At 42.0% G+C, this 13,987-nt stretch overlaps 1 protein-coding gene across 2 annotated transcripts in view; it reads left to right on the top strand.

The window, feature by feature from the left end:
* Nucleotides 1-2,241: 2,241 nt before the first annotated feature.
* The window catches only part of dlc1 (DLC1 Rho GTPase activating protein), an 80,426-nt gene continuing 68,680 nt past the window's right edge, over nt 2,242-13,987 (top strand). The window contains exons 1-4 of one of the 2 annotated variants that reach the window (XM_069697518.1): nt 2,242-2,995; nt 4,279-6,235; nt 11,599-11,733; nt 12,000-12,113. In XM_069697518.1, coding sequence (XP_069553619.1) covers nt 4,331-6,235; nt 11,599-11,733; nt 12,000-12,113 — 2,154 coding nt within the window. In that variant the 5' untranslated portion in view covers nt 2,242-2,995; nt 4,279-4,330. Of the gene's footprint in view, nt 2,996-4,278; nt 6,236-6,641; nt 6,917-11,598; nt 11,734-11,999; nt 12,114-13,987 lie in introns of those variants that run through there. The other variant, XM_069697519.1, reaches the window with a different exon arrangement.

The raw sequence follows: 13,987 nt of genomic DNA, 5'->3' as shown, positions 1-13,987 counted from the left end.
TGCATGCCTCTTAGAACGGTCATGCTCATCCTTTCTGATGTGGGACTGAAAGTTTGACCTGAAATAATGACTCTTAAGGCAAATAAATGATCACATTGATTACATGGCTTCAGGGATGATGACGTCAGTCTGTCCGTTGGTCACTCCAGGCTGAAATATCTCAACACCTACTTGTTAGACTAACTATTTTCACCATGTCTTGCCTTTTCCTTTTCCCCAATAATTTTTTCACTTATCCTGGATAACATCTCAACATCGAGATATTAACATTGCACAGATATTTAAATGTAATGTATCCAGAATAGGTTGATGATCCTCTTGACTTTTTCTCTTGTGCTATTCAAGCGGTAACCAGCAGTGATGTTGGCGTTGCCATCTTGCTAGTTCGGAGCGGTTTGTGACCAGAAGTGACCATATTTAGACACGCTGGGGAGGAGCAAGCAGTGGATCTGACTCTGTCTGATCGGAAACCCGACGATACTACGTCCCAGTAGGAAACCTGACTGCACCACAGGGCTGTCAATCAAATGGAGACGCCCCCCAAAAACACAGCTTTTTAAAGTTTATCTTTGAATTAATGACGGGATGGTTTTCAAATGAACCACCAAAAAACTTTGGATGAATAATAATAACTATGGTGATTATCCTGGACTGCATTTTTATTATATTTTGTCCAGCACTGTGGTTTATGACCGAATACCTAATATGTAACTATCGTGATATAAAATATCATTCTCACTTCTACTTTGTATACAGTGCTAATTAGCAATTATTAAAACTTAATCAAAAGGAGAACACTTCAAACAGTTTGCCTGTCGAACATTAGCATATTCGCATTGTCACTGTGTATGTTAACAGGCTTGTGTTTAGCTCGAAGCACCACTGTGTCTCGCTGCACTGCATGAGTGGCTGTGGAGTCTGGTTCAAGCTACATTTTGTTTTAATGTTCCAATTTTAATGCTTCAGCTCACACGCAACCAGACATAACGAGACATTGCTGATGGCCATCAGGGGTTCACACATGTTGCTGATTGAACATGTGTTTTCTTGGTGTCACTGATGGATCAGATCGTGACGCAGACCAGTTGCCCTGTGGCTGTGGAAGGTGGTCTGATTGGCAGGAGGAGGCCTAGCCTTTTAAATTATAGGCCCGCGTTGGATGTCCGCAGGAGATAATGAGTGGATAGCTTGAGTCATGCTCTGTGTCGGCCTCTGCACTTCAATCACAAGCCGTATCCACATGGAGGCTACTGTGACCGTAAAAAAAAAAATCTGCATTTCATTACAGTGCTGCATCGTGTGACATACTCCAGAGGAGTCTTGTTGAGCTTGGACGCTTTCCCCTTGAGTACGACCATCTGTGTCCCCGGAGAGCCAACATTAATGTCAGAGCACACAGTTTCCCAGTGCAGCCCCTAAGAAAAGACTCATCCAGAGCCCCACCTCACATCTGGATGACCCAGAGGTTAGAGGATGGGGTTGAACGGGTAGACGGAGGGGGCTTCATCCTAGTTCCCTCTCGTGCTCGTGTTGTCCCTGTTGGTTTGGTGCATTGCTCTTTATTACACTGAAAATCCAGTCGCACTTTCTGTAAAATTAGGTGACATGACTTTACGAAGTACTTCAATGACATCATAGTGAGTGTAGCCAGAATCCTTAGAATGTTCAAGCTGTGCAAAAAAGTGCTGTCAGTGTCTTTGGGGTCACTGTGGTTTTTGACTGCATCCAGGCTCTGCCAATGAAAGTCTTTGGAGATATTTAACTTGTTTTATAACCCCAATTTCAAGTTTAAAAATCTGCTGATTAACAGTTGATCTTAATGGCATCAAGTCTTTTTAATCTCCAGCTTTTCCTTTTCTTCCTGCTTAGTGCTTCTGAGAAATTACTATATTAGGAAATGAATTACTGGCATTTGGGTCCTTAGTGTTTTTTATTTTCCTTTAAAACAACAATATCAAGTTAACAACACTTTTAAAGTTGTCCCAACTGTCATACATTTATTACTGACCATAAATACTGAAAGCATGTTTTTAAAATGTATCCGTTAAGACTTTAAAAAAAAAAAATAAATAAAAAAAAAAAATGTATTCGTGCCAGGGTGTTTAGTTAAAAATACTGGCCATAGATAAATTTGTCTTTTTTTTAAAAAAAAAAAAAAACATGCTTCAGATATAACTGCCAAAACATTAGCGCAATCTCTCTTGGCTCGTAGCCAGAAGTCTTACGAGGCAGCCTGTCTGTTACTAATCAAAACCAACTGGTGGGAGCCTTGTCCAGCTTAGGGAAACAGCGAGCGAAAGAAGAATGAAAAAAACGTCCACTGAAAAGAGGAAAGAAAGCCGTTAGTGAGGAGAAGATGTAAAGACGTTTTTAAACTAGAGCGTACATAGAGGAGGGAGGCGTGAATAAATGTGTACGGAGTGCTTGGTGAGTTGTGAGACGGGGGATGGGGCTCCAAGGATGTGACTCAGACTCCCTGTCAAAACCAGCAGGGAGGGGACCTGATGAGAAAGGGGCTAGAACGGAGGAGAGCAGGGGTGGAGTGGGGGAAAGAAAACTCGGCCCCTCTTACGCCACCCTGACTCTTCAGCATTCAGCGTCAGCAAAAACCCTAATGTGATCAAGATGGAAGTTGTCCATGGACTTTTCATTGCTTCCCGGCTTTCTGCCTGCCTTCGGAGGCTTCACCGCCTGTCCAACGGTTTTACAGCGAGGATACTGAGTGAAGACTAGAAAATGCCTTGCCGAGACTGAGCCTAAGGACTGCTCATTAAATGTACGAACATACGTCAAGTTACTGAGAAAGAGTTGGATTCATATTTCCCAAATGTGGAAAGAACGCTTTTGGCGGATGATTGAAAAGGCAGCTTGCAGAAATCTCTCTGGATAACTGCACTCGGAGCAAATACTGGATCTACAACCTGTTTTTTGGATTATATATTCAGCTACCGGATTATATTGTAAAATACGGTCATCACTGGAGAATTTACAAGAAGTAAACATCATTACTCCACCATTAAATATCTGAATTGTATGGAGATGTCAGTTTGGTTGTCAGCTGTTAATTGAAGGGCAAAAACAGGGAGCATCTGGCTTTTGGAATTTTACTTTTGCAGTAGAGGTTCATGCCAAAGTGTTCAGATGACAGCCAGATCATTGCAGCTTTATATCTTACAAAAACAGTTGGTCAAGTACAGGAAGAAACACATCAGACAAATTTTAATATGACTTCTGTTCTTTAAGTCATTGAAGAAGCAGCTCAGTGACACACTTTGCAAAATTCTTGCTGATTTCAAAACGTTTTTGAATAATCTGTTATTTTTGCAGACTGTAGCTACGTACAAACAGCAATAATGAAATTGCATTGGAATCATATAGTATAAAAACAAGTCTTGTTACATACTGTAGTGTACGACACAGGAGGCATATTATGGATTTTCTATCAACTAAACATCTTATTCTGCTGTCATGATGTGTATCAGATGTGCAGCTTGAACAGAGTACTTGCTGTTCATTGAGTCCCTGTGTTCCTCTGCTTCTGTACATTCAGACCCAGAACAGAAGAGCAGGGGAAAGAAGGAGAAAAACAGTTGTGTCATAACATACACCATCTTGGGTGGATTCATGTGATAAGACTGCCAGTATGTATGTTGATAATGTTGGGATCTGTGCTGTTGAGGAGCACTGACTGTCATTTAGTTCCCTTTAGTTGTGCCTCTCTCATTTTTGTGGGTGTATGGGTAAGGTGCAGAGTGACAGTTAACTAACACCCTGATTTTTTTCAGACCACTTTTAGACAGTTACAGGAGTTAGTTTTCTGTTTAAAGATCTTGCAAAGTAAACACGGACAGGGGAATCTTCATTTATCTCGATGGTTATCTTGATGTTTTAGATTCCTGGCTTTCTTGGCTTTTTTCCTGGAAGTTTCTTCACACTTAAAGACAAAACAACTGGTATAGGTCAAGGGGGTTTAGTTTAGCTGGAAAGCTCTAATGTGAAATTTGGAACAGCTCTGCCTGAAAAGATATCCGTTTCTCATGTTAAATCAGCATAACAGCAGATCCTGACATCTTATACGGACCCAGCTGGGTTTATACTTTCCACGGATTTGTGAATGCAGTGTAATTACACCCATCTTGAACTGCCACTCACTACTCCCTAGCTGTTTACTTGAGAAGTGAAAGATTATTTACCATATTGTCATCTGCACATTCATTTACTGTAAACTCAGGAGCACTGGCCATTTCTTATCCCCATTTCTCTTCTCAATTGCTGCAGATCTGGTTCTCCACTTTAAACCAGCTCTATGGGATAGCACTGGCTCTCCACCATGCCGGTAGCCATACGGAAAAGAAGTTGGGAGGAGCATGTGACTCACCCGTCAGGATTACAGTACAGCTATGATGACCTGGATCTGGTCTGCTGTCATGGGGTCGACAACGAGGGGCTTTGGATGGGCTCAGGGGCTTCCAAACAAGGTAGACGGACGAGGTGTGCCTCCATGCCAGAGGGCTGCCACCAACTGCCTACAGGCGACCTGGCTCAGACACTTGAGGGGACAGCTTCTCTTGTGAATGATGATACTGAATCAGAACATATGAAGCTAATGGAAAACAATGGAAAAGTTCCACTGGATTTGCAGGAGTCAAGTCGAGGCTCTCACGAGGTAGTGGGTGCTGACAGTCCCCAAAGGGCCTCTGAATCAGAGCGTCTCCCAACCACAAATACTGAGAATTCTGGAGAGATTCTCTGCAAGTCAAACATTGGCATGTATAGTGCAAATATTTCTTGTGCAACTGATAGCAGCAGTCTGAGTGAGAAAACTATCAACGATGAAAGTCACACTGGCACAGAACGTAGCCAAAGCCACAACATCTGTGATGACGATAATGTCTTTAAAAGTCCACATATCTCTCGTGAAGAGCAACAATACATCTCTATCTCATCACACAATGGACCTCCATTGTGTAAATCTGTTGGTGAACAGCCTGGCAAACATCCAGACCATCAGGAGACAAAGGAGAGCCATACAGAGGGTTACAGCAGACGTCCTGAAATCTCTGAGGGCATACTAAACCGGTCATCGGCTGCCCGACTGGAACCTCAAACTGACCACCCAGATGTTAAGGAAGGGAAGAGTTCCACTTCTGACCGAGCTTGTGCAAGCTTACCTGTTAGTGTGCTGCACGGTCTGGCTGAGAAGATGGAAGGTGGTAATGCGATGCCACCGGCTAACAAAACTGTGGAACCAGTTGTGACTTTAATGGTTGACGGAGAATGTGACAAAGGAATAACCGAAAGCTGGAGTGCAGATTCTGCTGAAAAGAAAGATGAACGGAATGACCCTGACACTCTAAATGAAAATACAAGACGTAACCATCAGCGAAGAGACGCTCAAGGAGGAAAGCAGGATCCTGATGAGCGTGACGCAGAAGGATTGGATCAGGGTCACGGTTGTGAAATATCCTACCAGACACTGGAACAGCAGAATGTCGATGCAACAGCAGTGAACAGACCACAGGAAGAGGATAGTGCACAAGCAGAAAGCAAAGAGAAAGCAGCACAAGTCAGGCATGGGCCTGCTGAGTCATTTGGTATTAGTGTCAAAAATCAGTGTTCCTCTTTGACAGTGAACAGCAACGTGTCATCTGAACGACAGACGACTGGATGTACGGGAGGAGATCCCACACAGACAAATACTACTCAGTGTGCAGACGTGTATGTGGAACCTTCTGTAAGTCAGCCCATGGAAACTATTGATCAAAGCTTATTACCTGAAAAGTTGACTGTTGGTGAGGATGTACCTACACCTAATCAGACAGAAACCAGCTGTTCAAAACTGGACACTATCCCAGAGATCAGCCTTGTTGAGGCAGGTGACACCTCTTCACAGGATGTAAATGTTACCCAAAATCCAGCTGCTCAGATCTCTTGTTTGGATGATAAAGAGGAGGCTCCTGAACCACTCACGCAAAACCTGCCAACCTGCTCTACAGAGGTCAACGACGGATTCCATGGCAACCAAGCCTCTGGCCGTTGCTTCGGTGAGTCACCTGCCTCTGAGGTGGCAGATGGTCACAGGGAACACCGCGGACCGGGAGCCACAGTTTCTAGGATGCAGGAGTCGGATGAGGCAATACAGAGCGATACACAACTGGCCACTTCGGTTTTAAATGGAACAAATGAGCCCGGAGATCAGAAAGACGACAACGTGGTCAAAGTACGCATGAGAAAGGTAAGACTAAATATGATCTCCATATAGAAGGGATGCAGTTTGACATGCTTAGTGTGTTTGTTTCTGTGTTGTAATTGTAGTTCTGGCACTTCAGCACCCCAGATGAACTTCTTTTTGAAAATAAACAGGCACATAATGGCCTACAAATCATTTTTGTCCCACACTCTGGCAAGTGTATTGGAAAACAATGACTTCACTCTCACATGCTTACAGATCTGTGAGTGTGGGGGGATCTGTGAAATGTTTTACTCTTTCTCAACCGCTCATTGCAGAACAAGGTCCTATAAGGGCATGGAGACCATGGACACAGAGGGGAGGCTCAAGAAATCTGTAGGGAAAATTACTGAAACTGATTTCTCTAGCAAACACTTTGTTGTGCTATTGACACACTCCTAACCGGTGTGCTTGTTTAGTACAGACAGTAGTGTGGCAAAAAATGTAATAGTCAGTTCATAGATTTGGGTTCATTGGAGCAAAGCAGCGGTCAGAGAATTGACACAGTATTGCCTATTAGTAATTGCAGTATTATCCCTTTTCGAAGGGCGACAATATATCCACTATTTACTCCACAGGACCCATTAAGCAGGCATGTTGTTTGGACAAGTACCATATTGTGAGTGCTTAAATTCTTGTGCTACATTCAAGTTGAAGTCGATCCCAGTCTTGTAAACTGGGACAACGGTGAGTTTTATATGAACATCCTGAGCTTGAGTTGTATTCAAAGTTGTAAATTTGTCCAGTGTTATTGTACGAGTTATAGACATTATTTTAAAACTACTTTAACAGTGCAATAATTATATACAAGTTTCCTTTTAAAGACGTGTTATATTGTTACTCCTCCTCCATGTGTGGATGCTATCAGAAGGAGTTAAAGTGGTTCACAAAAGGGTTGCTAAAATTAGTTGTTTGCTAAAATGTGCAGACCAATGGTGATTTCACAGGGAGGCAGTAAACAGTAAACACTGCAATTTGTATTCATACATTAAAATAACTGTTAGCTAAAAGAAATCAGCTTTAGTTCTGTTAATCATTTATCACCGTGAATATTTCCACTGTAAATTTTTACAAAAGAACAACAACATTATCAGTTTAAGTGTTCCTGTGATATGATGTCATGAACAGTGTCGTGGGCTGTGTAGTGTAATATAGACTCACAGCCCCTTTATGACAGTAGAAAAAACAGACGTATGGTAAAATAGCATTGGATGTAAAGCCTAAGCACTCAGCTGTGATGCTGAGTGTTTGATGTGTCATACATTCTGGTTTTATCTTTGTCCCTGAAAAGCCTATCAGATCTGTATTCTTAAAGATTTTCAGCTGTTATCATTGCATTATTTCTATACGAATTGCGTAGTGGCTTTGGAGCGACTCTTTGTCGTGACTAATGTTGACATCACTCCATCAGCTGCCAAAAATAAGAGGTCACAGTCTAGCATTGGGACATGGAAAACCAGTGCAGCATCTATCCCTGGCTCCAGTTTCAATCTTAGCATGACTCTGAATATCCAAAAAAGCTGGGTCTTGGAAGTAAAAAAGTTGTGGATTTCAGCCATAAAAGTAGAAGGCGCCAAGGCAATCCATCCACCATATGGCAAAGGCTGGCCTCTTTGACAGCACCAAAGGGTTTTCATCATGGGGTGTATTGACATACTTTATGTTGCCAATTCACTGCAGAAAATGTACCGTGGAGAAGGTCATGATGACAAAAATGAAATTATGCCGTTAAAATTAACATTGCTATCCCCTAGAGTGGTTACATGTAGTAACCACTGTCAAGATGTTGTATAAATAAAAGGCCCAAACCCTTGAATATCATAGAATAGAATAGAATAGAATAGAAGAGAATTACAGCACTGATGTTATTATCCCTTAGTGGACAATGGCAGCAGCAACCTGGAATGATCTCTGTCAAGATATTGTACTAACTAATGATTATGTCCCCGGTGGGCCATGGTGTTGTTGCTGCAGATTGAGTTTGTAAAATGAACCCATCTGGTTTGCATAATGGCTCGAGATTAACCTGATATTGGGCTTTGTTGCTGTGTTTATTTGTTTTAGCAACAAGGCTTTATCCTGACCTCAGGGCCAAACTGGCTCAACAATCGTTTATCTGGCAGCAGACAACTTGGCAACATCACCCCGCAGTGCTCCCTCTTTCTCTTTCTGCCTCTCTGTCTGTATTTGGTAATTAAATGTGCATCTTTTGGTTGCTGTTTATGAACAAAATAACTTCATTAAACAGAGTGTGTGCACAGTATTTTGATATTATAAAACACAATGTTTATGGCAGCAGAGAAAGAAACTCTGTTCAATGGACAGGCCTGAGAAATAGGATGCAGACTGGGTGAAAGAGGGGGTTTGAAAAGAGAGCAAAGAAAGGGGTAGGAGGGATGTAAGAGTTCAAACAGTGTGGGAACCACATCCCATCTCAAAAAACAGGAAGTTGAGAGGAATGTAACAGAAACCTCAAAAATGGGAATGACAGAAATGAAACCATCTGAGAACACACAAACCACCAAAATGCCCTGAAAAGTGTTGCCTCTCCGAGGCGACTGAAGTTGCACTGCACTTGTTTTTACTCTGCCATTTTGCGGTTGTTATTGCCATCCCGAGCCAGATGCTTTTGTTCATTCAGTGAGGCCTCGTGAAGATGTCATTGTCTTACCACGGTACAATGTTTCATTGTGATACTCTGCCAAGGAGACAGAACACAGCGATGTGCGCTGCTGCTAGCTGGGAATGCCAGAGTGCATCAGTGTGCGATGCATTTCCATTACACGCATGGCCGTCAATGCGCTCTCTGCAAACCCAACAGGAAGTGATTTTGACAAGCTAATTGGGTACTAACTGGAAAATAGATGTAAGCACAAGTTATAAGACGTTATTAAGGCTGGAGCTGGAAGCCAGGCGGAAGGCTGAGGCTGATTGTGCCGAATCTATCCAGCATCTATACGCCTGTACAACCTCACTCATGTAAGCGTTACTCACATTTCATATCATGTGAATGCTGTCATCCCTTACACGCTCATTGTAAACTTGATTTAACAAGTTTCAGCTATACGAACCTCTTCATGAGACATGTTTATGATGTGTAGAAAGTATTTACTTTATCCTACATTACCCAATGGGATCTCTCTGTTCGGTATTACACCTAAGACCAGACACAACACATGAAAACCTGCCTCACATCCACCTGTTGACACGCCTTTGTACCCTCGCTCAAACACACAATCACAGTCCCTGTGTGTCTCATGAGCTCACCCCTCATTAAGTCTTTAATAAGGTCTGTTTGTGGGGATTGTAACAAGGTATGTTTGGGACTAATGGGCCAGCCGGGAAATTTCTTGGGGTTCTTGTCAGATGAGAACCAACCTCAGACAGGGAACCACACCCGGTGCCAAGATAAAAGACAGGCAGGAGGAAATGAAAACATACTGCGTTAAGAACTGCATAAAGGGATTTTACAAGTTTTGGAACTTCTAAGAAGAAACAGGAGTGAGAGATGGCAGAGGACAGACGGGGCCGGATTGTTCAACACTCAGCTTGTTTTACTGGAGTCGAACCACCTGGGGTCAGTGTGAGGCTTGTTATCACAATGTCAGCATTTGTCAATGAACACTGCAGATTGGAGGACCTCACAGAAAATATTAAGTCGGAAATTAATGGTGGAGATGATACCAAAGAGATGCACACAGTGTGTAAAACAAGACTATTTCAAGTGCAGAAAGTAAAAGAAGAGACAGGAGGAACCGAGGGTGAAAGAGTCTGCAGCGGTTATAAAGGAAGATGAAAGATAACTGAGCAAAATCAAAATGAGCAAAGTTTACAGAGTTTCTCAGTTCTTTTAGTATGAGATAGTTTAGATGAACTGAGTCAGTTTGGCTTTAACTGTTTGTCACAAATTAGTATTAATTATAAGTTTTCTGCAATTTTTCCTTTAAATCATATCTTCATTTATATTGAAGTATATTATGGATCAAGATCACTTGGTTGACCTTTATGTAGGTGAAAGTAAAGCTCTCATTCCTCTGCCAAGAATGTTTGAGTTACAAGCTGCATTCTCCTTTATTTTTTAAAACTGATTAAATGATAAAGAAAATCCGAAGAAATGGGAAGTTGTTTTTTAAGTATGTTTCGGTCATTTCTGTCAAATAAGCATCCCCACACCGACTCATCAGCTTATCTAATACACTGCACATTTTTCCGTGAAAATAAATATATAAATATGGAATGATGTTTTTTAGCATCTAGCTGCACTGCTCTGCTCCCTTTCTCATCCTCTGATAATCGAGGGGTGGTAAGGGAGATAACGTTTCTCTAGAGGCAGAAGTGTACACAGATGGACCCCCGGTGGTACTCAAGCACCTGTCCTTTTGGATTCTGATCAGATTAGTGTCCGTTTTGCAATTTCTTTCACTGGTGACAGAGAGGTAACAACGTGAAGAAAAATCCCAATGCAACCAGTTATCCTTAGACAATTTTCCTCCAGTAACTGAACTGCTTAGTTAGGTAACTAGCTTAACCAGCGTTAACTGTTAGCCTGTGCGTGAGGCATTTAGGCAACATCTGTAAATTGTACCATTTACCTGTAGTCTGCATGTAGGGAACATCTTTTAATTCCCTATACAGAAGTTAAGCTGGGTTACACTCTGTAAACTACATGAGTCTACAATCGGTCACAAACTGTGCCACTTACAACTGCAAGTAAAATCTCAACCTGTGGGAAGCACTGTATGGCCTAAATGTATGATTGAGTCTTACCCCGTGACACAACCTTGGTGAAGATGAAAGGAAGCCATGCAACATGGTATGTCATCAGCTACTGTGGAGAACAACTGCTCTCTTAGTCCTGCTTGCCACAGAGTAGGACATGTCGCTAGACTGTAGTGAGGTCACCAGAACCGTCCAAAGCAAGGCACTGAGGAGGATGCTGGCGGAAAGCGGGAGGATGATCCTGCTCTTGAACGACCTCTTATCCTAATTCCTGCTGCTAAACATGGACCTTGGTTGATTATTTAATTTATTTAGAGAACAGCTTTTTTTTTAGTTTTTAGTTGTTTTTTTTTATGATTTGTTGATTCCTAATAGTCATTTCACCACTAAAGTGTGCACATTTTAGCAAGCATTTTTTTTTCCTTTGGTACCTGTTCTTGTGATAAATGTAGATATAGTGAATGCTATCTAAATTGATAATTTTGTAGAAATCTTTTGTGTATTGAAGGTCTGCATGAGTGTGTGAGCACCCCCACAATAACGAGATCATACTTATTTTTAGGGCCACAAATATAATGCTGCAAGAGTTGGTCTTTATTTTCTTAGGAGCTTTTTGAAATGACTATATTTTCCCTTTACTGATTATTTAGCGTGATCATGCTCGTCTGGACTCAATGGTGCTGCTGCTGATGAAGCTGGACCAGTTGGACCAGGAAATTGAGAATGCCCTCAGTGCCACCTCCTCAAAGGACAGCACCCCCACCCTCCACCGACGACATCTGCTGGTACACTCATAACTTTGACACCTTGCTGGATTTGACTGTACTTTCTGCTGTATTTAAAATGTGTCTTTACTTCAAGTGCACATCAACTTTTAATTGAAACACAACAACACATGGACCACAGTTTACAGTATGAATGGACACTGAGCATCATTCAACTGATAATTAAATGTGCACTGTGCTTTGCATCTATCAAGCTATTTTCCTCGTCATATGGAGGAATACATTGTTTTCTTCAATACCTATATTGTCATGTTTGTTTTCTACAGGATTTTGATTTAGCATCCATGCCAGCAGCATCCCAAGTCCCCTCACATCCACAACCTCCTGCAGCCTTTTCCACAGGATCTGTACCAGCCCTCGGAGCAAAACCTAAGAGTGGGGTAAGTGTGTACAGTGTACATCAAAAGAGGGCTCTCGACTGACAGTCATTGATCACATGTTGTGACAAATTTCCTTTAAGATCCGAGTGTTTTTTTCATTCTATACATTGCACTGGAGTGACTGCAGAATAAACGAGATGTTTAGAGAAATAAACATCATAGCTGTGGTCCAACATCACTTTAGAAAGGTTAGTCAGAGATCTCGCCATAAGCAAACAGGACAACTATGAGCATACTGTATATGTGCTACGTTGCTACCGCAATGCTTGCATGAGTCTATTATTATAATGCTAGTAAACAATTGGTAACATATTGAGTCCTACTGTGCTTGACTATTTGCCAAATCTGGCACTAGTGTTACCTTTTGAGAAACTTGGTGGCACTTGTGTCACTAGTCTGAAATTTTAGGCATGAGGCCTGCATAACCAACAAGACACAAGCTGACACAATAACACTGATTGTATTACTAGAATCGAAGCCACTGGCCCTTGGATGAGTGCTCAATGGGCTCGAAACTCACTCTTAACCTTTCTGGATGTGGGAACCGACATACTGGCAGAGAGTGTTCACACGGACCGGTGGGGTGGTGAGCGGTGAGGTTATACAAGATGAGTCTACTTCTACCGATCCTAGCCTCTATTTCTAGCCTCTCCAGACATGTTTTATGATATTTAAAAGTCATCCAAAAATCTGCTTTGAATACCTTTCTTTGTCTGCTCCTGGTTTTCCAAACAGCAAGCAGATGAATTTGTGGGAAGAAGCTGAAGGTGAAACTGAAACTCACATTTATTTAACTGTAAAATTAAACTAGCTACTTCATGAGAAATATATAATTTTATATTATGTGTTAACAACATAATCAGCTGTGGCTGTTATCATTTTTAAGTATTTAAAAAAATGTTTTTACCTTCTACTGTTTTCTGTGGAAAGTAAATAAAAGCATCAACATTAAGGGCACACACACTCACACACACACTCATCGAGTGAATCTCTCGATTGTAGGAATGTCCCTCATCTCCTAGGGCTTAGCCAAGCAGCCGTTAAAACTCTATAATTAGCTGGTTCCAAAGCTCTAGACCCCTTCACCCCAACAAAGGGGTCAGAAGGGGGGTCTTGGAGGTGAAAAGCCAGGGTCGGAGGGGGGAGAGGGAGGGGGGCAAGGAGGGGACACGCTTCAAGTGAGACGTGTGTCTTTAAACCCCTTGCTTGCTCACTTAATGATTTTGTCAGCCTTGCCTTGTCCATTGCCTGCACTCGAATGGAAATGCAAAAAAAACTGATGTTAACTGCTCCAAGACACTTTATCTCGTGATGTAGTGATGCATAAAAGGATAACCCTACACATCAAACAAACTGTCTCCGTTGCAAAACAGTCCCCTTATCACTACAGCTTTTACAGATGTCAGAACTCCTTCATAAAATGCATGTTTCACATTCCTGATTTATCTGTTTCAGTTTTGTATTGACGTTCCAGTGTCTTACTGCACGGCACAACTTTTCTGCCGTCACACGACAGAGGAATAGATCATTTAAGAGGCACAGATCAACTTACTCTGTGATGTGTCATATATTAAGTCTGTGGCCAACTGTTTCCACAACCTCCATTCCTGCAGTAACCCAAGGTAACTCACTAAGCCTTGGTAAACAGTGCTTTCACTGCGCCTAATAGAAGGCTTTTTACAGTGGAGGCCCCGTGGGGTGATTGATTAAGGCCGAAGAGATGATGACTTCACGAAGGGGATTCTCAGTAGTTAATAGTTGCAGGGGGCAGTTGAGTCCTTTCAGACCTAAAATGTTGTGACGCCCCCTTAATCTTTTTAGCTAGACAATACAAATCCTTTAAATGATGTAAACACAAGGCAGGTGTGAGAAGA

This window comes from Brachyistius frenatus, unplaced genomic scaffold, assembly GCF_029030835.1.
Source record: "Brachyistius frenatus isolate BFR_SWC_R1_liver_20210118 unplaced genomic scaffold, ASM2903083v1 Contig_23, whole genome shotgun sequence".
Lineage (NCBI taxonomy): Eukaryota > Metazoa > Chordata > Actinopteri > Embiotocidae > Brachyistius > Brachyistius frenatus.
Note: the sequence above shows the minus strand (reverse complement) of the source record. Positions and strands in the feature narration are given on the sequence as shown.